We start from the raw sequence: 25744 nt of genomic DNA on the forward strand, positions 1-25744 counted from the left end.
TCTCTCGTACCCACCGCATCTGTCCCGTGCCGCGAGACAGAACGCCTGGGAGTGCAGCAGGAGCTCGTCCGCCTGCCCGCTGCTCCCTGGGCCAGGTGCATCCACGGGAGCACGGCTGTGGGTGCCTGGTCCGTTCGCTGGGCAGGGCATGCGGGAGCCAGTTCCGCCAGGCTGAAACGTTCTCGCTGGCAGCAGCAATTCTGCCTGGAGCGCTCGGCCCTGCGCTTGAATATAGGGGGTGAAACGGCTGGGTGGGCAGAGTGGAGTGTGTCGCTTCCCCCAGGCTGGGCAGAGCTGGCTCGTGCCAGGGTGACAGAGCAAGCTGGATGGTCGAGGCAAAGGCAGGTTCCCCCCACAGGTGCTAATGGGCCAGGGCTCACCTCGCACGGTGGCAGGAGGAGTCTGCAGGCCGGCTGCTCAAAACGATGTACAGACAGAGGTTCTCCCCAGCGCCTTCGACTGATGATGATGTGGCTGGGGAGGAGGCACCATTCGTTCCCTACCCACTGCTGGCAGGCTGCACCTTGGCCCTAACTCAGGCCAGCCTGTGGAGAGGCTCGGGCAAGGCCACGGCAGGCACCTGCTCTGTTCTGCGCCCTCCTGGGTTAGGAAAGAGGAGCGCCAGGCCGGCATTGGGCAGCATCTGTGTACATGTGGCGGGCATCACTCAGAGGGATCCTTTGTGACCAGGAGCTGGGGCACTTCCGCTGCCCATGGCACAGGCTGTGGCGGAGGCGCTGTCTCCAGGGCCGGTCCCTTCGGCAATGGTCTGGTAACACACGTGCTCGTCTTCCCAGACAGGAGCCACCAGCCACTGTGCGGCCGCTCTGGCTCGCCCTCCATCAGCAACAGCCGCTGTCACCGCTTTCAGCTCATGGCGGCTCGTTCACCTCACAGCGGAGTGCTGAAGCCTACAGGCCGCCCACGTTTCTGTGGCCAAGCTGTTGGACAGTGTTCCCCAGCTTCCACAGAACACTAGACCTGGAAGGAACCTCAAGAGGTCATCAAGTCCAGTCCCCTGCCCTCATGGCAGGGCGTGCGCTGTCCAGGGCCTCTAAGCCAGGGGTGAGCACACTGTTTAGGTCTCACCCTCCCTTTTGGTCCTGCAATTAGCCGCCCCCCACCCCCAACCTGCGGGAGGACCCCAGGAAGGGATGTAGGGGGGGTACTCAGGTGCTGGGAGGCTCCAGGGGATGCCCTGACGGGGAAGGACCCCCAGGAGGGAACATTTTCAATTCAGGAACTTGCTGGCTGCCCCGCGGTTTGACTCAGGCCCTTGGTACATGCTGATTGGCCCGGGGGGATGCTCCCTTGGCGATGCAGCAGCTGCGCAGGAGAAATCGGTGGGGTAGGGAGGCAGTGGAAACTGCGGCGGGAGGAGGAGGGCATCACGCTGCATCCACCTTACAGAATGTCACGCTCCCCACGTCGTGTACCCCTGACATGAGTGTCTAACCTGCTCAGGGCCACTGATCCCACGCAGCCACGACTGCAGTGGTGCTTGCTCCCAGTTAGCAATTTGGGGTGAGGCCAGTGAACATGAACAGCTGAACCCCATCTCTTTGAGACCCTCCGTGTGGCGGTCTTGCTGGGATGCCCCGTCGGCTACTTTCTCCTGCCTGTCGCCTAGATATGTGTGTTCCAGAGCTCCCCCCATCAGCCGTTAACAAAGGTTCTACAGCTGCCTGGACTCGCACGACACGCCTGCCATGCTGCGTCGCAAAGGGGAGGGAGCAGCTTCCCCCAGCACCGCCCTTCCTGTGCCTTGGAGCTGGCTATGACGTCTCGGCGCATTCAAGCGGCCAGGGGACAGTTACGTGAAATAATTGGACACGCCCATCAAAGCCCTTGCTTCGGCGCCGCTCGTCACTGCTGACACCTCCTCATCCTCTTCGTCCAGCTGGAGGCTGCCTGAGGACAGACGCACCCTGGCCAGGGGCGATCTCCCGACCCGGCCGTACAGAGCATAGTAATCCGGGTTCAGGAGCTCTGAGTCGGAGTCGCTGGACTCGGTCCCGCTGCCCACGTGGCGCTCAGCTGGGCGCAGCGCTGCGGCTGGCTTGGCGAGCCCTTGCTGGGCTACTGTGGACCGTAAGATACCGGTTTTTCGACTGCTTAGCGCGGGGCAAGGGCCCAGCGGCCTGAACTCCGACCCGTATGGGAAATGGATGGCCTTCATGTCGGACTGGCTCCAGGATCTTTTGGGCAGCTGCTCTTGGAGGCTGTAGTCAGTTGCCCCAGCCAGCCTTCTGCTCTCCTCTTCAAGGGGCCTCATGGGGCTGGAAGGACAGCCAGGCCTGGGCAGGGCCTCGGGCGGCAGGCCCTTTGGTCGGGCCAGGCCTGGGCTTCTCCTGGCAGGCTTGACTGGAGCTGGGCCAAGGCCGGTCAGCCCCCTCCCTGCCTCCTCGGCCGTGGCTGGCGCGTGGCGCGGTACTCGAGGGGGCCTGTCCACGTAGAAGAACACTTGTGGGGCTGCCATCTCCAGTGGCTGGCTGGCGGCCGGAACATAGGGCACGTCGGTGTAGCTCAGCTGCCTGGAGGCGACCTCCCTCACGTTGCCCACGGAGGTGCTTTTACTGCTGGCAGCCAGCTTGGGGCTGGGCTGGAAGGAGGTCAGGGGGGTCTGGTGCCTGAAGCCCTCAGCCGGCTCCCACTCCAGCTCCTGCACACCGTAGGCCCAGGGGAAGGCGGAACTGCTTTGGGAATGGGGCAGCAGCCGGGGGTCTGCTTCCGGCTTGGAGCGCTGCAGCTCGGCAGCAAAGATCACCTCCACCGAGGAGTTGCGCCGCCTGCTGTCCAGCATGGGCTCCGACACATGGACGCCGTTGGAGGGCCGGTAACAGCCTCTGCCGCCACAGAGCAAGCGCAGGTCTTCCACCTAGGACAACAGCGGGACCGGTGAGCGGGGGAGGGCCTGCAAAGGGGGACGGGGGAGGGGTGTCTTCCTCTGTCACTGGTACGGCTTTTGGATCGCTACGGCCCCAGGAGCCAGCAGAGAACACAGCGGCTCCGTCGCCCCTGGGGCTAAGCGCGCCCAGCGCCCCCTTCCCGCCCGCACCCGAACCAGCCCGGCGCTGGCGCCCGGGCAGCAGGTGGTAGCTCTCGCAGGAAGGTTTATGGGTGAGCCAAGGCCAGGCCCAGGTGAGGCCCCGCAGACCCAGGGCACTTCTCAGCTCTTTCACGCTCGCACCTCTGCCTTGCAAAGGGGTGCTCAGGGCTGGGAAGGGCTCCCGGCGGTTACAGGCTGACCTTTGCAGGATGCAGCCGCAAGGCACTGGCTGGGCTACGGCGGTGGTACCATGTGTCTCCCCCCACCACCTGCGTTCTGGCCCCTCTGAGCCACTTAGCCAGGTGGGGGTGGGGAGGATGGTGGGTAAGGGGGTTCCCAGCACAGAGGGAACCAAGCCTTTGAGTGGTGGTGTCCCTCCCGCTCCCCGGCCGGCCCAATGCAGCGCACTGCGCAAGGGGGAGACAATCTCTGCATGGTTGTTTGCCAGCCCTGGCTCCACGCAGGGCTTTGTGATGCAGGCATCCCTGGACGCTGGTGTGCTGTGCCCCTGCAGTACCCAGCACGCGACACAGCGAGGGTTCCCACGCGCTTGCCCGCACGGCAGCGGCTGCGCTGGAAGGAGCGACCAGGCCTGGTGGTTGGTGGCTTTTGCCACACCGTAAATGCGTCTCGGAGCAGCGAGCCAGGACCTGTTTGGACACGTCGGTGAGGAGGTCCGGGGAGGAGCGGCACTGCCTTTCATGGTACCGAGCTGCGTAGTGTTTCCTGCAAACCCAAGGGGCACACAGTCAATATCCCTCTGCAAACAGCCCTGCGATGCTGGAACACCCCCGCACCCTCCCCCAGTACCTCTCGAATGGTGCACTCTTCGCCTTGCCCTTGCGCCCATGCTCCAGCAGCTGCCGCTGGGTTCTGCCGCTGGCAAGGACAGAGAAGAGCTTGTGAAAAACCACTTCCCAGGGAGCAGCATGGCTGGAACCTCGGCTGCACCCAGGAGAGGCCAGGGCTCCCTCCTGCCCTGCACTACAGGCCTGGACAAAGGTTCAGGCAGGCACGACCAGCCCTGCCACACTGCTGCTGCAACAGGCAGGCTGGTTGCAATGGGGCGACAGGCCTCGGCTGCTTCCCTGGGCAAGAAGGCAGCCAGACAAGAGCTGCAGCTCAGAGCAGGCTCTCGGGATAAAAGACCTGGGGCATGACCACGGCTGGCTCGGTCTAGCTGACTTGGGCTCCGGGGATGCAAATCACTAGACACTGGGGCTTGGGCTGTAGCTGGAACTCTGGGACCCATCACCTGCCCAGGGGCCCAGCGCTTGCACTTCAGAATGAGTGTCTGTCCTTCTGCCCCAGCGCCCCGCCCCCACCCCAGGGCTACTTACTCAGTACACTGTGCCTAACTGAGCCTGGTAGCCCTAATGGTTCTTAACCCTCGTTAAGCCACACAACCAGTGCCAGCAATGACACACTTGCTTTCTTTAGGGTATTAACGGGGCAAGCGTGAATGATTCACCTGTATCGGAAACTTGACCCTTTGCTGCAGAGGAAGGCTTTGGGCTTGGATTTTGGCTCTTCGGAGAGTCTAAAGAAAGCATGGTACTCCACGCACGTCTTCCAGAAGGCTTTGCACGCATCTCTGCTTGCCATGGTGAACTCTAAGGTGTCCTTGCATAAAGCCTGGATGAGAATGCACCATTTCAAACACATCCAAAGGCTCAACCCCACCTCTGCCCCCAAAAAATCAGTTTCCAATAGCCCCGAGAGCACAAGCCGGTTTTTGCACAAGGGGAAATACGCACTGGTGCTGGGAGTTAGGCAGGATGGCCCATGAACCTGGCAATCCAGGCCAAATTAGATCTGAGCGTGGGTGTGGGTCTCATTGTGCACAGAGGGAGAGGTCCTGCTCAGACACATTACACAGGCTGCTCCCTGACAGCTAGCACTGCCTGTAACCGCAGACCGTGTAAGTAGGATGGTGGCTGGAAATACAGTGGCACCACAAAGGTGTTAGTCATCTGCATATTGTGAAGACTTAGCCCAGCTGTGGGCAACCTGTGTGGCCCACGACGTTTTCTTTACCGTTGCCCGTGCACAGGGGGGTTGCCAGAGTCCACTGGCTTCGGTCCAGGTAGGTTTTTTCCCTATCAATATTACTAAAGTGACACACGTGTAAAGTATGTGAAGCGAGGTGCGTGCTGGTTGCACTCTGCATTGACCTTGAGAGCCGTGATGTCTCTCTACAGCCAATCAACGCGTGGCTGTGGTTCAGTGGGCGCACCTGCAAAGCCCAGGTACACCAGCACAGGTAGCAAAAAGACCCAATCCCAGGAAACCGTCTTGGCTCTAACCACTCGTGCTGCCCACTCACCAGCCTAGGTAGCCCATTGCTGGCCTCACCCGTCTCTGCCCCTCGGTGCTCATGCACATTTCACCGGCTTGAGAAGAATGATTCTCAAGCCGAGCCTGCAAGAGGAGCAGAGAAACAGCGGGAGACTCCAAGCCAGGAGTGACATGGGCCCAGGGACCGGACTTTAAGGAAGTTAATTTTGCATGTTTCGAGTCCCAGTGCCCCCTCCCATCCCTGCACTTTTAGGAAATTTTCACCAGTCCTGCTTGGGGGCCTGTCAGCCTTGACAAAGACCTTCTAACTGTCCTGAGAGTGATTCAAACACATGATCTTCAACCCTGGCAGCTGGCGGTGGCTACGTCTACACGTGAAGCCTACATCAAAGTAGCCTATTTCGATGTGGCGACATCGAAATAGGCTATTTCGATGAATAATGTCTACACGTCCTCCAGGGCTGGCAACGTCGATGTTCAACATCGACGTTGCGCAGCACCACATCGAAATAGGCGCTGCGAGGGAATGTCTACACGCCAAAGTAGCACACATCGAAATAAGGGTGCCAGGCACAGCTGCAGACAGGGTCAAAGGGCGGACTCAACAGCCAGCCGCTCCCTTAAAGGGCCCCTCCCAGACACACTTGCACTAAACAGCACAAGATACACAGAGCCGACAACGAGTTGCAGACCCTGTGCATGCAGCATGAATCCCCCGCTGCAGCAGCAGCAGCCAGAAGCCCTGGGCTAAGGGCTGCTGCACACGGTGACCATAGAGCCCCGCACGGGCTGGAGAGACAGTGTCTCTCAACCCCTCAGCTGATGGCTGCCATGGAGGACCCCACAATTTCGACGTTGCGGGACGCGGATCGTCTACACGGTCCCTACTTCGACGTTGAACGTCGAAGTAGGGCGCTATTCCGATCCCCTCATGAGGTTAGCGACTTCGACGTCTCACCGCCTAACGTCGAAGTTAACTTCGAAATAGCGCCCGACGCGTGTAGCCGCGACGGGCGCTATTTCGATGTTAGTGCCGCTACTTCGAAGTAGCGTGCACATGTAGACACAGCTGGTGGGTGGTACTTACGGCAATATTTGCATGGAGTTTGATCAGAAAATGTTTCCTCTTGAAACTCAGCTTCCGGATTTTGGCCCAGTTGAAGGTGTTGATCTTTGTGTTCCCCTGCAAAGACCGACACTGCCAATAGGAATGGTTATGGGCAAGTCATTACAGGTCAGGGCCTGGAGCTGGCAAAATGTCTCGGCTGCTATGTATCAGAGAGGTGGCTGTGTTAGTCTGTATCTTCGAGAACAAGAAGAAGTCCTGTGGCCCCTGATAGACTAACAGATATTTTGGAGCATAAAGAGTATGCTCCAAAATATGTTAATCTATGAGGTGCCACAGGACTTCTTGTTGTTCAGCTGCTATGGACTCCAGTGGGGGGTAGATGCTGCACCAAAGATTTGGGCTCAAATCCTGCTCACTTTACAGGGCTGCCAAGTTACCACTGTGGGTTTGCTCTAACATCAAGGGGCAGGTATAAGACAAGGAAGGGCTCCGGCTTAGACCCTAGTCAATTTCAGTGGTGGAGGATCAAGCCCTTAAAGAATGGGGTGTTCTCTCCATAGGGCTAAGCTCAGTCATGCTGCTGAGTCCCCTTCCGGTAATCTACCTTAGCCGGCTCTGGTCTGCGTGTGCTCTGGGACACTGTGCTGGCCCTTAGAGTGTGAGGAGCTGCTTTTGCACGAGTGAAGGACGTACATATGTACGTGAGCGTGTGACGAAACAGCCGGGCACGGCAGCAGCACGCTGCTTAGCCTACCACGCTCAGCAGGCCACACATGCTGCCATTTGTTACCACTGAGCCGATCGTCATGCTTTTCTGACACCACAAGATGCTTCGCAGGGTGGAATTAGCCTGGGTGTGGCGGCCGCACTTCAGGCAGGAAACACAGAAGTATGTGTTTGCATTGCGCGTATGTCATGATTACAGCCCTGTGTAATTAAATAGCCAACAGACGCACTATTTTTGCTTGAAGATTATATGGGAACCGTGCAGAGCTGTCCTGGCACGTGAATGTCTAACATGTTAGTTTACAAGAGGCAAACAACAATGCTCAAAGAGGAGACATCCCACATGAGTGGGATGCCATGTACAGAGCTGTAGGAGGTGAGCTGGCAGGACGCCCCTCAAGGCAGTGGAGTCAGCCCAGCATAAAGCTCATGTGTGGCAGATCGCTATCAGAGCCGGCGGTGTTTGGGAGGGGGTATGCATTGAACCCCAAACGTCTGCAAGCCTGACTAACGTGCAGAGACTTCCCCAGCTTGAACAATGTAAAGGAAAAGCTTTCCAAATGCTTTGTTTTGACCTTTTCAAAAGGAAAAGCCCAAGTTTTGATTCAAAACTACTTTTTGTGTAGAAACTTAGGCTAATTAGGCCAAAAAGAAAAAGAAGATTAAAACTAAAACGAAACATTTCAATTCACTGGAAATGGAAAAAAAATGTGGTTTTGGTTTGTGACTATATTTGAATTTTAATTTTTTGGGACAGGAAACAATTACCAACTCACCAAAGCGTTGGGTCTGGGGCGGGAGGCCCTTCCCCCAGCTCTTAGGAGGCTGGTTAGTGGTGAAGTGGTTGGATTTCACAACAAAAAATAGTTACTGCCTTGATCTGCTCACTGCAGCCCCTGCCCAGAGAGTGTATCCTGGAGTGATTTCTCAATGGACAGTAGGTAGGGGCAGGCACAGTGAAAAGGCCTTTGACGAGAACAGAAGGGACATCTCCTCCAGCAGGGGTCCCTTGCACAGTGCAATAGGGGTTTTAATGTTGTTACCCGTAAAACCAGCACTCCCATGTGCGTCACGGCCAGATTGATCTGCGTCCCTTCGCCGTCGCTTGCGGGGTGGGGTCGAATCCCATACATTTCTAACTTCCTGGCAATGTCCAGCAGGTGAATGTCTGACTCAGCTGGCGTCTTGCCACTAGGGAAGGAAGAGGGTAAGGGGTCCAATGACATCAGAATCAATAGCCCCCTCTGACCGCATGGATGCACGAACACACACGCACACGCATGTTCTGTGCTTGGTAGGTCGGGAGTGGGGATGAAATGCTCACACGTGCTTCTGGTGGTAATGCAGGATCTTGTTATTTAAATCGGCCTGGCTGGGTAAATACTGGTGGCTCTCCAGGTGCTTCTTATCGGTTTCCTCATGGAAGTCGCCCAGCTCAGCTGTATGGTGAGAAATGCAGAGTGGCAGTTAGCAGCGCCCACTGAGGAGAGGACAGCCGGCACACCAAACAGGTATTCAGAGACCAGCGACTAGGCCAAACCCAGCCAGGCATAGACAGGGGGTGTGGGGGATGGAAACAGCTCAGACAGAGAAGAGCAGCCCCCCGAGTTTCCTAACAGCACATCTCTGATGTGGTCTCACTGAGGCCTGGCGCCTGCCTGCCTAACGTCAATGAGAGTTTTGCTGTTGGCTTCGACAGGAGCAGGCCCAAAGAGCCAGAGACTCACAGCTCTGACAACAGGGCTCTTCCAGCCTGCAGGACTGTGGTGAGCACAGACAGGACCCAGCACCTTATCAGAGGCACTCAGCCCATCAGCAGGTAGGAGCGCAGCTAAGGGCTTCATCCTACAAACCACCCTCGTGAAAGTAAGGCTTGCTCAGATGGCTACATGTAAAGAGAGCAGACAGTAAGTGGAGATCCCAATACCTTCTCTCAACCTGGCCATTTTGGACCATGCTTGGTGGTCCTTTGCCCTATGCAGGTCCAGGCGGGGACTCTTGGGTAGGGTTGTAGCCCAAGGCAACAAACCAATCAGCAGAGCTTGGCTGGACCGTGGCCTGGGAGACTCTCGGGGCTGATCTCCCAAGGACACTAGCCAGCCTGGGCCATCTTGCCAGCCAAAGAGGCCCACCCTCCCAGTGTTGTGACGCAGGCAGTTGTGACGCTCAGCGAGCGCAGCTGAGCAGCGGCTGCACACTGGGCGCTGAACCAGCTTTGCAAACACCCATTGACTTGGTTCATTTCACTCCAGTTCAGCAAATCCTCCCTCCTCAGCAAGTGCGTGGGCCTGGGTGCCCTCTACACGTGCTCAAGTCCCTCTGTCTCAGTGCTTTGCTCAGCTGGCACCTTTGAGCTTGATGTCACTCCCATCAGCACCCAGGAGAGAGTCCTGGGGCTTTTGGTGGAAGCTAGCCAGAGGGACCTACAAGCCCCTCTCCTCACACCAGTTCCCATGGCCACAGGGCTCCTGCCTCCCAGTGGCCAGGCCAGAACTGAAGTGCGATCACCCAAATCTCTGGCTGCCAATGCCACGCGATAGGATATAACAGTGAGGCGATTGCTTTCAGGGGCTAGAGCTGTACCCAGCTCTGGGCAGGGCACTGGCGTTTATCAGCCAGCCCCTGCTTTCCCTGCACATCCCAAGAGGAGCAGAGGGGCTGCTTTGTAAGCTCGGCTGTGGTTTGGACTTCGTGGCCTGCGGGCGGCATTTTCCAGCCCAATACGCCAATATTCCATTTTCTCACTTCCAGGTGCTCGAGATGAGGAGGCCCAGGGCGATCCCCCAGGCCGGGCTCCTGCATCGCACAGCTCAGTGAATTTCACCCCAGGCTTTCCCGGTGCTCCAACGAAAGCAGGTCTAGCGCCCGCTCTTTCCTCCTTACACTGCAAGAGGTGTGACACCAGTAAAGCGGCACTGTTCTCACTGCAGGGGAGCCGCCCCAGGGCCAGGTCCTTCTTGATCTGCAGGGTAAAGAGATACCTGCAAAGGAAGAGAGAGCAATTTCCCAGCAGACAGCAAACCTTCCATGGCCCTCTCGCCCTGCCTGGCTCAGAGTAGTTCTTCAGCAGCCCAGCGAGCCCTTCTGCCGTGGGGACCTAGCTATGCCCTCCAACAGCCAGCTGAGAGCCTGCCTCTGCCCCCTGCGTCAGCAGGTGTTCCAGGGCCGGGACAGGCATTTGTAAATCAGCTGGCAAGGCTGGGCGGCAGCTCACCCAGGGCTGGCGAGAGAAAATGTACATCCCGTTCACAGCACTTTGTATTCCCTGGGGCCCGCCCCCAACCATTCCAAGTCAGTGACAGGCATTTTGCAGGCCCCTTGCACATGTCCCTGTTTCTCCTGCCTCTTGCTTGCTTGACCCAGTGTCCATGGACACCAGGGGAGGGTTTCAGCAGAGCCTTGTGGGCTCCAGCTCAGACCTGCTGAGTGCTCAGTGTCCCAGGAGAGGGCCAAGCTGCTGCCTTTTGCTCCTGGAGCAAGGAGCAGGGACAGGATAGTCCCAAACCACATGAGTCACAACCCCTTCCGCGCACCGGGCTTTCCAGCAGGGCTGTACCAGACAGCAGCACAATGAGTTGCGTTATCCACAGAGGGTGGCCAGGGAGTGGGTGAGAAATGACCATTATAGCTAAGGGAAGAGAAAAGGACTGGCGCCCTGTGTGTGGCTCTCGGCTGTGTCCAGAAGCGTAGCTGGAACAGCTTCAGGGGTGCGTATACGTGAAACTGGTGGATGGAGCTTGGCGGTGAAACCCTTGGCCTGGGCACGCAGCAGGGGACAGCAGCATGACAAGAGGGAATCCTTAGACCTGGGTTCAACTCCCACATCCCTCCCAACACAGCCCTTTAACAAGCAAAACCCAAGCCCGCCAAGGCCAGAGCAGGCAGGGGAATAAACACCTGTGGTCTGATGAAAACGATGGCCTGGGCCTGGCAGGGGTGAGCGCAAAGCACAGAGGCTGGAAGTGGACATATAAGCAGAAGGGGGATTGTCCAGTTCAGCTGTTGGGATTTACACGTTGTACTAGGAAGTTACGCAGCTGGGTAACCTGAGTCTGCCCAAAGGTACTGACTCAAGGCTAAAAGATGGATGAACAACAGATGCCATGACACTGGAACGGACAGCTGGGAAGAACAAGGGTGAGACCAGCGAATTGAAAAAGTCGCCATCGCCACAGCAAAGGTAAGTTCCTCCCTTGCTGGCTGGGACATATCTGGGTTGTATGTGTAAGACGCCCAGAAAAAAAAGACGGATCGGAGCCCTTCAAATGCCACTGGTGCAGGATCTCATTTTACCCACCATGGTTCTTTCACTACTGCCATGGACAGGGAGTTCTCCAAATCGGAGCGCTTTGTCGCTAGCATGGCTGCGAAGACAAGCTGGGCGGGCCTGGGCAGGGTGTCCTCGCCTCGTACGCTGGGCCAGAAGTGAAAACATGAGCCGGCAGCTTCCCCAGAGGCAAGAGAAGAAGGGGATGATGGGAAAGGGTTGAGAGGGGCTTGTCTTTGGAGCCAGGCAGGGAGCTGCAGCTGCCTGACGCAGGAAGGCGGCACCCTGCCTTAGTAGGTGCTGGGGCAGGCCATCTGGCACATCCCCTGCCCATGGCAACTGGACATCGGGCACCCGGTCAGTAGATCTGACCAGGCACCATCTTGTCCCATTCTCAACCAGACTTTCTGACTGCAGACTGGACACTTGGCCAGCCTAGAGTCCAGTCCCCTGCTATCACAGACAACCCTGCCATGTAACCCCACTCAGAGACTTATCAAGCTCCATCTTAGGCTATAACAAGCATCCCAGTCCCCCACATGTGATTTGGGTTTTACCCTCCTATTAGTTTACACATTATAAAGCAGCATTGGGAACACCGGTGGTTGTGAGCAGCAGGATTGGGAGCAACAGAAGCTTTCAACACCCAGTGTGTGAGAAGTGGTTTTGAATTGTGAGATGGGGTGTGTCGCTGGGGCATTTATCAGTGAAATAACACAGACATCTGAATGGCCACCTGTGGGTTTCAGATTTCACGCAACACTTCCAACTAAGGGGAGTTCACATTTCTCAGCATGACGGTTTCAGGGTGGCTGCAGAATCAGCATGAAGCAGCTGCATTGGGTTTACATGTGGTTCAAGTCAGTAATGTTTTTTTTCAAACCGTAACTGTGTTTGAAACAAATGTTGATAATTTTGCATGAGAAGGTAGAAGTCTGCAGGAGATTCATGGACTGCATCGAACCCCAGTCTATGCCTAGCAAATAAAAATCGGCACTAAGAGGCAAATAAAGATGTTGAATTAGGTGGGATTTAGTTTCTTAACAGAGGGTCAGAGAGAGAAATATTTGCAAAGCAGGAAGTTGCACTGATAGTTAAAATGACTGTTTCAAGCAGGTGCCTTTAGGCTGCAGACACTGAATTATTTATACAATGAAGCTTGCATTACAACGCCTCTAGTAGCAATTAGAGAGGTAGACAATGAAAAATATAGCACCTTACCTTGTCAACTCTTCTCTCAGATGTCCAGGGTCCACTGGGAAAAATTTCACCATAAATTTGAAAAGAACCTCCTTAGGATCTTAAAACACAACATCTTCATAAGTTTTATTTCAAATGTCTGTTGAGAACATTTACAAATCTCTTCACACACACTGCCCCCATGCACACTAGGGAGGAAATCACCTCCATGCCTTACAAATTAGGGCCTGCCTGGGTGCTGAGCATCATGAACGCGATCCTGCACTGTGCTGAGCAGGCCACGTGCTTTATCAGAAGCTCAACTTAAATCACTTGAGCGGTGCTAGTGAACTCAATGGAAAAACAGCCCCACGCCCGTAAGCAAGACAACCCCTGGGGTTCAAACTGTGCTTGTGCTGCTCTGGATCATGGGCAGCGTGCTCAGCGCCTGGCTGGGCAGCTACGGCAGAGCAAGAGCAATTCCTATCTGAGTTCAATCCCTCCCAGGACTGGGCCCACTGTGCTGCTCGTTCACCCGCTGGCTTCAAGAGGCCTGAAGGTAAAGCGCTTATGTTCAGCATGTCTCACTGCGGCTGTTGCAGTGGGCCGCCACCCCGCCTGCTCTTCTGAATCAGGCCTTCCCCTGGAGCACAGGCCAATCCAGCAAAGTGCCAACCGCCCCGACACGGAAGGTCCTAGTGCGCAATTAACCCCATGCAAACAGGAACCGTATCCAGCCCAGCCCACAGGCCCCGAGGAGGGGGAGGAGATGTGTTCCCACCCAAGGCTACTTCGTGCACTGAGGCAAACGCTGCTGGCAGAGCTGCAGGATCGAGGCAAACTGTAACGGCAGGCGCGGTTTGGGCTGTGGGCACGTGCTGGGCTGCGCCGTAATCCCAGCACCCAAAGCGCCACCCGGCCAAACCCTGCAGGTCTCCAGGAGGCGTTAACGGGGGCGCAGAGTGGGTCCTCGGCAGCGTACGACGCACAGTGTGTTGCAGCCCCTGGGCCAGCAGCATGAGCCGAACAGCCACAGACCGGGGGGCGGCACGACCTGGCCAAGCCTCAGCGGAGCCGATTCCAGAGCCCCCTCTGCCTGGCCGTGGGCTAGCAGCCGCCGAGCGGCCGGGCACAAGTCATGCAGCTGCCGTGAGCCGCCCAGAGGAAGGCGCACGCTCCTGGCGACGTCATGGCTCCGACACCGCGAGGGGCAGGCACGCCGGCCGTGGACACGCAGCGCTCGCCAGGCCAGCGCTTTGGGAGGCGTGACGTACCCTGCTGAGGGAGGGCGAGAGGGTCACCCCGTGGGACACCCCTTAGCCCAGGGGCGCCCAAGGCCACTGTGCCGCACCCCAACACTTACGGCACGAGCCTGGGGGCGGGGAGCGCGGCCTGAGTCCAGCTGCCCCAGGTCGGGCGGGGAGCCAGCCCACACCCCACCGCCCCGCAGGCCTGCCAACAGGGGCGGGCATTGGCCCAGGCCTGGCTCCCCGCCGGCTGCTGCTGTTACTTTAACAGTGGCCAGAGCTGCAGGCCCCTTTCAAGTGGTGCTCCATGCGATGTGAGGAGGGGGCCGGGCTGCTGCCTGTCCTATGCCCCGCCCCTTCCACCCTTGGTCCCACCCCTTTGGGGTACAGAGCCAGGGGTCCCCTCCCCCCTTACTCGGGGGCTGGCGGCCCAGAAGGCCAAAAGAAGGCGTTCAGCCAAGTCAGGGGCCTGTCAGCCGAGCCCGCCCACCCAGGCTGATGCCCAAGGACTTTGGTTTTGCACTGGGTGGTGGAGCTTAGGTGGCAGACTCAGGCCCCTGCAAGTCAAAGCCGGCCCCAGCACCCCCCCTCAAACCAGGGTCACCCCACAGTGGGCACCTGACCCAGCTGCCGGAGCCTCTGCTCGGCTCTCAGGCACATGTAGCCCCTGATAAGGGGCCAGGAGGCTGATGGCTGGGCCCACGGCCTTGCCGCTTGAAATAGTGGTGTACACCTGAGCCCTGCCCTCTGAGTGTGGGGTGATGGGACCCCTCGATGGACAGTGCGCTGCAAGGAACGCCGGTGCTACACACAAACCCACTGATGCCGGCTGCAGGGCGGCCCCACGCTGAGCCGGGGGGTGACACGGAACAGAAGCTGGGGAAGCGGGGAAGTCCGCGGGCAGAGGGCTTTGGCTGCAGCCTTTGAAATGGCAGAGCTGGGGAGGTGCTATGGTGGGGCAGGCGTGTTTCAGGCCTGCCTGGCGGCCAGGCCAGCCCCTGACAGCAGGTGTGGCTGCACAACCTGCAGAGGGGCTGCTGCATTTTCAGTCCCGCAGGCGCGGCCAGCCCAAAGCACACAGCACACCTGCATGTGAGCGGCGGCGAAGCCCAGCCCAGCGCTGCCATGTCACAGCCATGAAGCGGGGGGCACGGCTGGCACTGGAGCGGAAATGCCCGGTGTACGATGTTGCAAACGGGGCCTGCGGCTGCGCTCTGCAGCTGCTCCTCCTGCAGCCGGTAACCGCGATTTCCCACAGGGCGCGAGGCAGCAGCTCCTGCCCTTCGGCTGGAAACTCGTCTTTGAAACTCATAATCAAAGCTGCTTGGGACATGGTTAGTGATTGGTCCTGTGGCCCCCTCCTGCTTACTCCCCTTGGGATGGGAGGGGAGCCAATGGAAGGCCAGCCCAAGGCTCAGTTCTGCCTGCACCAGGCATAGATGGCTGCTTCATTGTAATGAAAGAGGTGCTGGGGCTCAAGCAATTTTTTTTATATTCACAACTGATGCAGTAAGTCCGGAGGTGCAGGGCTCTGACCTGCCAGGCCCAGAGGTGCTGGGCTTTAGCCTGCCAGACCCACAGGTTCTGCGCTCTGACCTACCAGGCCCGGAGGGGCCAGGCTCTGACCTGCCAGGCCCAGAGGTGCTGGGCTGTGCCCTGCCAGGCCCGGAGGGGCCAGGCTCTGACCTGCCAGACCCAGAGGTGCTGGGCTGTGCCCTGCCAGGCCCGGAGGGGCCAGGCTCTGACCTGCCAGACCCAGAGGTGCTGGGCTGTGCCCTGCCAGGCCCGGAGGGGCCAGGGCTCAGCTCTGGCGCATATTAAGCACTAACATGCTTCAGCACTTGCCTGTGCTGGGGCGTGAATTTCTCCAGCTAGCGCCCATTCAGGGTGTGGTGCTTGTGCAAGGGGTCATCTCACAGCGCCACTGTGAACCGGTGATACTCAGGCTGTGAGGCGCAAGCCCCAAGTGACTCTTTGTTGTGTCCCCTGTGGCTCTTTGCAGCACATGCCACTAAAACGCTGTGTGATTTCATTAGCCGCCAGCCTATGTCATCAGCCAGTCAGGAGCCCTTTTACTGTGTTATTGACCAATTAAGTCATCAGCTGGCACAAACTTATCAACCTGTTTGCTGTGAGAATAATAGTCTATTTCCTCTGCCGTGCCATTAGGTAACAGTAGCGCTGCAGTAAATGAATCAATGAACTCACATCACTGGGGCTCTTTTGGTTAATGTCTCCGACTGCTTTGGCTCCTGGCTCCCTTAGTCTCACTGCTGTGCCCCCAAACAGGAGAGCAGCATTTGGCCAAACACTGCTCCAGTGCCAGGAGCTCGCAGCCTGAGTATAGTTACAGCAAGAGACCCAGAGCAGCACAGTTTGAGCTCCTGCAGCCACAACACTTTTACGGACTGTAAAATGGACGGCGAGGACTTAGCAAACGGCCCCACCCAAGCCTACAGCACAAGGACCACCCAAGCAAACACCAGACCCTGAAAGCTCAAGTCCCTGCCGGCTTGTGATGGTACCAGTGAGACTTCGGTTACTAGCAGACATTCGCCTGCAGCAGCCAGGACGTGGTATTCCCCGGACACTTACTTCTCGTCTGTTTGGTGATGGGTTTTAGAAGTTCCAGCCAAACCTGCAATGACAGTAATGGAGAAGGTGGTGAGGAAAGAGGGGGAAGTGCTGGGCTCAGGTGAATTAACACCACACACTGTGTTGGGAGCCAAAGTCGAAAAGCTCGAGGCCTGCTGGTGCTAAGGAAAAGCTACCTTGGGACCTGCCAGTAATGGGGGAGAAGAAACCCAGGGGGGGCCCCGTTCTCCTATTGCAGGGAATGAGGAAGCCACTGGCGCACACCATAGTCACCAGCACTTGCTCTTATCTGGGAGGGAAGCATTCGGGGCAGGACGCTCCGGCATTATGACAGTTCCCACCATTGCTTGTGCCCTTGTGCAATACCTCTTCTGCAGGCACCTCATTGGTCTCCTGGCACAAAAGGAAGAAATAGGCGGCAAGGCATCCCAGGTGAGACTACAAATCCCTTTTAAAAGGTACATGGAGGCTCTGAACAGCTCAGCTGACAAATGAGTGGGCCAGAAAGGAACAACTGGCAGTGCTATGCCAGGAAGAGCTGTGGCACAGCCATTGTCCCCCGTGTCTGCTCCAACTGATGGAGCTTTTGGCAGGCTAATACAAAGTTGGTCTATGAAAGCAGGGGGTGAAAGCACTGCCCATGAACCACAAGTTCCCCGATCTCAATGCCGCTGTGTTCTCCGCTTGTGTCAGAGCTGGAGCTGGAAAGATCTGCAGAGATCACCATGGAGCTCGTCCCCTGACTATGACTGAGTACTGCATGGAGATACCGGTGCTGCAGCAAGGCTGCAGCCTGCAAATGACGGGCAGTTCTCAGGCACTGGTGCGACCTCCTCCCCCTTCACTTGCCCTGCGAGGGGCAGACGTTTCTGGCTTTTCTCCTAACACCCCGATTCTGCCCTTAGCATAGAGAGGCTGGGCAGTCCCTGGACAGGGACCTAGGAGATCCGGTCCACATGGCTGGCTCTGCCACTGATCGTCTGTGGCCAGCGCAAGCCACCTCCCTAATCTGCCATTGCACCCTATTTTGTCATGCCAGTGGTTAGGCTGCAAGGGCCAGACCGTCACAGGGGCCTCACTCCTACAGACACTGGCGAGGAGGTGGCACCTCCCTGCCTTTGGAGCAGGAGTGCTCTCTCGCTTTGTGCGTTCAGAGCCTTGGCCAGCCGGCTCCAGAGTCCTCAGGTGCTGCTGTCAGACAGGTGACAGGCAGGGTGGGGAGAAGAGCAGCAGGAGGGCAGGCTGCAGAGGTGGGGGTGGGGGGTGTTTAAGTCAGTGGGAACTTGCCCTCGTGGAAGAGCATCACTCACGTTATTTCCGGCCTGGCTTTGGAATTCCAGCCCAAAGTACTCCTTCTCTGCAAGGTGCAGGTGGCTGCAGCTCAGGCTGAATAACCCTTTGCCAGAGGACTTTTGCTAGCAAACAAAAGGATCATTAGATGCTGGACAGCAGACAGTGTCCAGAGCAAGAGCTTCATTGACATCACCCAGCTCCAAAAGAACCTACAGTAATGAGTCGTTGAGGCTATTTAGGGGCCCCAGTCTAAGGCGTCTTGCTTGCAAAGCAGCCTGCACATTTTTGTATAGAGGCAAATAAAAATTAATAAAATTTGTAAAAAAATAACATGCACATCCTGCATACCAATGTCGCATCATTATTATATTCTGTGTGTTGTACACAACCCCACACGCCTCTGCCATCTCCTTCCCCTTTTTAACATGTCCAGCAGGAAACCAGAGTCAGATTCTGACCAAACCTCCGTGGGCATTATCAGATCTCATGCTGGTGAGACTCAGGGGAGTGAGACTCCAGTGAGGTCAGGGGAGTTTCCCTTGTCCAGAGCGTTACCGCTGGGATGTACATGCGCACACACACACACACACACACACACACACACAGAGTGGGTGAACAGACGCCTGAATGTCACAACTAGTGACTTGTGATTCTGGTGCTTTTGGTTTTTGGGTATCTTAGGGCTGAAGCACCAAAAAGAAGTTTGATTTTCAGAAGCCTCAAACTCCCAATTTTAACTCTGGGTCTTTTGAAGATGTCTCCAGTTGGGCACCTAAAAATGGGCACACCCCAGGTTCACTAGTCACGTCTGAACACCTGGGCTATTGCCTTGCAGTGAAGAGAGCTTTGTGATGATTCTCTTCCATTACACAGTGCTGCGCCATGGTGCACAAGGTCTGCCAGCCCGCCCAAGGGAGCGCCACAAAACTTTAACTCTGCTCCAGCTCACCATGGCGCTGAGACATGACACATAATGAACAGGGCAAGCAGCTTGTCCAGGCTTTTAAAGAAGTGTCATTGGGCTATTTTGTATACGCTTCATGGGGTAGCCGAGTTAGTCCATATCTTCAAAATCAACAGGACATCCTTTGGCACCTTATAGACTAACAAACAGTCAATCAGGTGCCACAGGACTGCTTGTTGTTGTTGAAAAATGTTCCTTTTTCACCTAAGCTGGCAGCATGAGTTGCTGCTGCATCTGAGCTGCAAGTGAATGCCTGAATGCAGCAGGTGTCTTTGGAATTAAAGCAAAAATAAGAAAAGTTTTCCCCAACGCCCAGGAATCAGACGCATAAAAACAGTTTCTGGACAGAATCGTAGTTTCGTTTGCTGTCTTTTAACAAAAGCATTCTCTGGGGATAGAGTGGCTCAGGCAAGACAGTGATATTTCCTGCAGACAAACATACTATGCTCAGAACCACCATATGGAAATTGCATGTGAAATCAGGGTTGCCATAGCAAAAGCCTTTAATTAACCCGCACGCTGCAAGAGAACATCAAACCGGTGTGACTTGTTGGTGCACACGGCTCTGCTGCCTGAGAGCTGGCAAATGAACAGGGCACGCTGCTGAAAAGCTGCTGCTGATGAATAAAGGAAGCTGAAAATTGGACTGACCAAAATATGAGCCCACAGTGCGGTTCAGGCCTCTAACACTAGAGCTAGGGAAGGGCCCTTCCGTGTGGCACCTGAGCTTTGCAAGCTGCCTGTGGGATTTGTCTATTTCAGGTATCCAAATCATCCCATCAACTTCCTGGAGCCCTGTCCCTGGCCAGGGACTCCATCTGGCTCTGAACTGGCTGCATCTGTGACAGGTTGCTGACCAGGGCTCTCTCCACATTGGCCTGGAGCAATGGGAGAATCCTTGGTGCTTTGGGGAAAAGTTGGGGAAGCCCCTGTCATTGCTTTAGGGTGGGGTGGAAGCCCAAAGCTTTGGGGAAGCTCCATGCACAGGGGCTGCAATGTTAGGGAGCTGGGGTTCTACGTCAGTACAGGTTGAACCTCTCTTGTCTGGCACCCTGGGGACCTGACTGGTGCCTCACGAGAGAATTTGCCGGACCACGGGAAGTCAATAATGTCTACCACATTGTCAACCCTTCCCCTGCTTACTGGGCTCTTGGGGGTGAGTTACAGCTAAATAGCAGCACAGAACACAGAGCCAGCACTGGTGGCTGGAGACAAACTTCATGGGACAGCGGAGGAGGTCCTCCAAGGAAGATGGTTCCTCCCTCTCCTTGGCTCTAACACAACACTAAACATTGAGAACTGATGGATGGGGTTGGTGTGGCAGCAAGATTCAAATGGGACAGTCACACTTCGCAGTGACTGTCCTGAGCTAAAACACCTCCCAGGGAAACAGCACCAGCATGCGAGTGGACGCCCTCCCCATCGGGCAGCGCTCTTCCCAGGGGGAAGGTGCGGTGACGTAAAACCTGCAACTTGTTTGGAGCAGTGAGCCCATGCGGCGCGCTAATAGCCACCCTTTGCAAGGCACGGCAGCGTACAAATTGCTAGCTCCGGGGGCTAAGCCTGCTGCGAAGTGACAGCATAATAATAACATTCCTGCTCCAGCGTGCCTCATGTGCTGCAAAATTACTAGCTCGCACAGCTAATTAAAACAATTATAATGGTTTATTTCCAGGCTAGAAGACTCTCGCTATGCAGCCCTTGATGGGCAGTCCAAAGAGAGACGTGCTGGCTGGTTACTCATTCGCAGGCTTTGGCTCACACCACACATGGCATGGCACACAGCAAGAAGGATGTCACAATCTCTTTCCTGTGTCTCCCGCCTCTGCTCCACTAGGTTGTTCAGCCTCTGGCCTCTCTCTGCTCACTCCCATAATCACACCTTTCCTCTGGAGCAGCCTCTCAGCAGTGAGCTTTTTAACGCGCTTTACGAGGAGCCTCAACGGTAACCAGGCCCGAAGCGGAACACAGAGTGGGGACAGAGCATCAGCTGTGATAGCTGGGTCTCACGCACCCGGGGGCCGCTGCCCCAGCTGGCGTGATGGACAGCAGCTCCCCTGCCACCTGCTGGGGACAAAACCCCCGATGGTTTCAAACCATTGAAGGGGTTCAAGTGGAACTGTCAGTCAGTGGCTCATAAATCCCTAGAATTAACCCTAGACCCTCTCCCAAGTGGTGGGAGACCACCAGTGCAGCGACCACAGGGACCAGGTGTTCTGCCTTGACTCTGATCACCAGTGGGACACTGGGACAAGTCATCTTCCTGCTTTGTGCCTCTGTGTCCCCTTCTGCCCTTGATCTGGCTTGGCCCGCCTGCTACCCAGGCAGCTGTTGCCTTTTACTGGGGCTACGGTTACACTCCAGAGCTTTGTTGACAGAAGTCACCGTCGGAAGCGATTGCCCGACAAACCTGCTGTCGACAGAGTGTGGCCACTCACAAAAGCCAGTCAGGAGAGCGCTCTGCTTTGTCGACATTGCGGCCGGATTGTCCGGCCATCCTCTCAACAAAACAGGCACAGCAGACAGGGCTGCTCATTGTCCTGGACACTTTGTCTAGTGCAAAAAGGTTCCCCTCCCCACCCCAGAGCATCCACACAACTTTTTTGTGAGCAGAACCTGTTGACAAAAGGCACTTTTCCTTCGCTGGGAGAGACAGAAGGTTGTTGGCAGAAGTGCCGACTGTTATCGACAAACTAGCAAGAAAATGTGTTTTGAGTTTGGACGTTTTGTTGACAAAACTGAGGCTGTGTCAGCAAAACTCGCTAGTGTAGCTGTAGCCTCTGTGTTTGTGCCACACCTAACACCATAGTGGACCACAAGCTGAGTATGGGTCAACAGTGTGACGTTGTTGCGAGAAAACACAAACATCATTCTGGGATGCATTAGCAGGAGCGCTGGGAGCAAGAGAGAAGAGGTAATTCTTCCACCCTCTGCTGTGCTGGTTACTAGGCCTGGAAGGGACCTGAAGACTCACTGAATCCATTTCCCGACCTTCTTGGCAGGACCAAGCACTGTCTAGCCCATCCCCAATGGGTGTCTATCGAAACTGCTCTTAAAAATCTCCAGTGATGGAGGTTCCACAGTCTCCCTCGATACCTTCTTCCAGTGTTTAACCACCCTGACAGGACGGTTTTCCTAATGTCCAACCTAAACCTCCCTTGCTGCACGTTAAGCCCACTACTCCTTGTCCTATCCTCAGAGGCCCAGGAGAACAGTTTTTCTGCTTCCTCCTTGCAACTCTCTTTGAGGAACTTGAGAACATTCTGTTAGCTTGTTTTGACTGCGATTGCACATTGGGTTTTTCTCAGCACCACATACGATGACTCCAGATCTCTTCCTTAAGTGGTAAATACTAATTTCGACTTCACCATTTTGTAGGACTGGGATTAATATTTTCATTGTTCATTATTTAGCATTTATCAACTCTGAATTTTTTTCTGCCATTACGTTGCCTGTCATCCAGTTTTGTGAGGCCCCTTTGCAACTTTTCATGGTCTGATTTGGATTTAACGCTCTTGAGTAACTTTGTATCATTTGCAAAGTTGCCACTGCCCTGATTACCCCCTTTTCCAGATCATTCATTGAACAGCATTTGGGGGAGGGGGTCTCAGTACAGATCCTTGGGGGACCCCATGTCTTACCTTGCTCCATTCTGAAAACGTCTATCAATTCCAAACTGTGCTTTGCTATCTTTTAACCAGTTACGGACCCGCGAGAGGACCTTCTCTCCTATCCCATGGCACCTAACTTTGCTTAAGAGACTTGGGGAAGAACATTTGTTATAGTCTTTCTGTAAATCCAGCTACACAGGCTCTCCCATCGCTGCATGCATGGATTGCAGGGCAGTCAGCTCTATTAAATCCCTTTCTGAAAATCCCTGCCTTGGGTTGCGCTAAAGGACAGGAGGACCTGGGCAAACATACGCCCTTGCCTGACTCAGCCTGGCAGTTAGGTTTATGGGTTTTCAGAGAACTCTTGCCCTGTAGCAAATCACACTTGCGACGTAGCCAGTTCTGCGAACGCTCGGCCTCTGCCCAGCATAGAAAGCATCACCGCTGACTTCTTTCCTCGCCTGCCCAGCCCGAGGAAAGCCTCCAAACACTGTTGGCCTCCATTCAGCCTGCTTCAGTCAAACTATTTCCAGAGTTTGGAGGAAGGCGCTGACTTACCGGAGGGGGCCACATGCGGGTAGGTCATTCAGCCCCCAAGGAAGTAAAGGGAAAGGGAAGGGTATTGCTGCACAGCAAACATGTTTGCAATAGCCCACACAGAGCAAGAGGCCAACTTCTGCCTAGCCCCCACCTGGGCAAAGGGGAGAGAAGGCAAAGGAGCTCTGGTGTTACTGCATAGGAAGCAGCCCTGCAGTCCAAGGGGATTACTAGCACTGTGGGCATCTCTGCAGAGTCCAGAGTGTAGGTCCAAACCAAGGTTTCCTCTAATTTTTTCCATCCACATGGCGATTTTTTCCATCCACGAATAAATTTTGTTACATGCACCAAGGCATGTGTGGATGTGCACCACCATAGAAACACAGGCTGCTGGCTGTGGGCACTGTGAGTGCTCCACTACTCAGTTGGACAGCCCCTAAATCTCTCCCAGGCAGCTGCCCACACGCTCAGCTTACAGGGAAGACTGGCCAGGACCAGGGTGGGGAGCAGACGGGCAAGGCGTGACCAGGCAGCGGGTGTGGCTAATTCCCTCCTCACCCAGAAAATCTTTTATGCTGGGTTAGAGCAAGACCCTCCAAGCAAGCAGGTGCTGGCTCATGGGCATCACCAGCTGCAGACTGGTCCCTTTACACAATGGACAAAACTCCTCATCAAAAAGCTATGGAGGCTAACACTGGTGACAGCAGCACTGACTCCCCCATGGCAGCAGTACCTAGTGGGGCTCATGCTGCAGAGCCCTGGGAGGGAGCCAATGGCCTCCCAGTTTCCCTAGAGACAGAAGGGAATAGGATTGCTGAGGGGGCTGCAAAGGGCCACCTGCTCTGCTGTTGTGGATGGGAGTGTCACCCATCCCCTGCCTGGCTGCTTCCAGGGTTGCGGCAGGAGAGAGGAAGGAGCCACAGGATTGCTTCGTCTCAAGGTGGCTGGAAGGAAACCAAGGAGCTGCACAAGAATGCCAGCAGCTGGAGGAAAAACGCGAAATCCCCTGGGTTACAGCTGCAGCCTCTGTCACCTGGGGCGAGTCTGACACAGGACAACTGGGATGCTGCTGCACTGAGCTCCCCAGAAATGGGGCACTGCCGCTCAGAGCACTTTTCAGGTGTCTCCTGCGCTTGAAGGACGTGTTGGCTGCTGTGGGGGGGCAGCCAGCAGGAGAGACATCTGACCTGGCGAGTTAGGGGCTCAGTCTACCAAAAAGAGATGCTGCGGGACACAATTCTCTGCTGGGCCCTTTCCATAGCTACTTACTCTGGGCCAAAGTGGTGCATCAGACCTGTCCCTTCTAGCTCCTCCAGCAGTATCAAGCCCCATCTGGGACAGGTGAAAAGATTACCCAAGGTACTGTTCAGGTGGAAACTGGGCCTTGTATATGGTCTCATTTGTATTGCTGCCTCCCACTGCACTAACGCACTCTGCATTTGAGAGCTTCCCCAAGTCAGTGAGGGTTTAGGGAGAGTCACGGCTGAGTTGCTTGAAATAGCTGTCCAAAGCTTAGCCTACAGCAGTCTTTTTGTTCTGGAGCACTCCCTACTTCAGGCTCCTCATTTACTGTAGCCATTGAGCAGCAAATGCCTGAAAGGGGTTTCCAATACTGTTCCACGTGGAAAAAAAAGGCAATGACTAGGAGCTGCTCTAATGGAGGCCATTTGCTGCAATAACATGTCATGCAGGGCAGTAATTCTATAAATGTCTTGTGCAACTAAGAACAGGGAGATGGATAAACTGTATTGTATTAGCAGGCTCCATTGAACCCTCACGCTGCCCAGCCCAGTCACATAAGGTTAAAAAATCAGCCTTTTTAAAAAGAGCCAGTTCCATGCTTATGCTATATTAGTGTAATCAAATAAGAGCAAAACAAGCTTCCCACCTGTTCAAAGTAGGGAATTACTTTATTAAAAGGTGCGATTGCAACGAAAATAACCTGCCACTGAAGCAGAATATAATGTCTTGAAGGCTATGCTATAAAAACAGGAGAAAGTTTTTCATAGAAATGTGTTACAACTTGAATAAAATAACTTTCTATAGCATAGCATAGTCCCTGGGGAGCGAGGACTAAGTATGGGGCTGGGGCTGGTTAAATGTCATTTGCCTGTGATCTTAGCATGCTAAACTACTGTATATTCTCACTTACTCCTACAATGCGACACATGCAGTGATATCATTGTGTATTTAGCTACAAACATCGCTGTAACTATGTAAAATTAAAGGCTGCCCCTTTAAAGCAGATGTTACAAGATAATATTAAAGATTAACATTTATTAACTGTGACTAGTTAATAGCTATAGTTATTCCAGGTACTGTTATACAGTAAATAAGAATTTTTTTTTTTTTTTTTTTTTTTTTGCCTCCAAGGTCCTTGGTATAATGCTTGTCCCTGGTCTCATCAACCTCCTACCCATGAAGACAAGCACACAGATCTTTCCCCCAGAGTTAATTTGATTAAATGTATTATTTTTGCCCTGAACCCAGACTTTTCTTCCTGGCTGATGATCTGGTGGCACCCAGACAAACGAAGACAGCCTGTCACTCTTGTCAAATGTACCCCCCCCCCCATCCCAGCTGATTGAAGACGGATGCCACCGGAGGAGTGAAACACATCTCCCCCACTTGTTAAAAAATGTGATGCAAACAACAGAGAGCAGCTTGCATGCATTAGCACTGAAACATGCATCGGGTAGCAGGGGACAACATTACATGTTCCTTTTTGCAGAGCTGTAAACCAGAAGCTACCATAGACTAGCTGTGGATTATGCAACCCTTTGGAGCAGCACTGACTTCAGCGATCAGCACAAAATAAGAATATAACAGCCACTTACATCCACGACAAAGATCTTCTGGGAGTCATCTAAGAACTGGACTTTCAAATGCAGCATCCTTGAGTATGCAGC

General features: G+C 55.1%; 1 protein-coding gene across 2 annotated transcripts; it reads right to left on the reverse strand.

Annotated features, from left to right (window-relative positions):
- Positions 1 to 25744, reverse strand: FRMD7 (FERM domain containing 7). Of its 2 annotated transcripts, none has more exons than XM_075007868.1 (12): positions 25673 to 25744; positions 17741 to 17845; positions 16431 to 16473; positions 12631 to 12709; positions 10026 to 10123; positions 8467 to 8581; positions 8186 to 8333; positions 6435 to 6530; positions 4521 to 4684; positions 3860 to 3928; positions 3700 to 3775; positions 1 to 2878 (listed from the first exon to the last, which is right to left on the reverse strand). In XM_075007868.1, the coding sequence occupies exons 1-12, from the start codon at positions 25727 to 25729 to the stop codon at positions 1814 to 1816; spliced, it is 2115 nt and encodes a 704-aa protein (XP_074863969.1). In that variant the 5' UTR covers positions 25730 to 25744; the 3' UTR covers positions 1 to 1813. The 2 variants fall into 2 exon arrangements, with proteins under 2 accessions (XP_074863969.1, XP_074863968.1); XM_075007867.1 differs by having other exon boundaries at positions 12631 to 12664; positions 25673 to 25729.

This window comes from Carettochelys insculpta, chromosome 13 (genome assembly GCF_033958435.1).
Source record: "Carettochelys insculpta isolate YL-2023 chromosome 13, ASM3395843v1, whole genome shotgun sequence".
In the NCBI taxonomy this organism is placed as follows: domain Eukaryota; kingdom Metazoa; phylum Chordata; order Testudines; family Carettochelyidae; genus Carettochelys; species Carettochelys insculpta.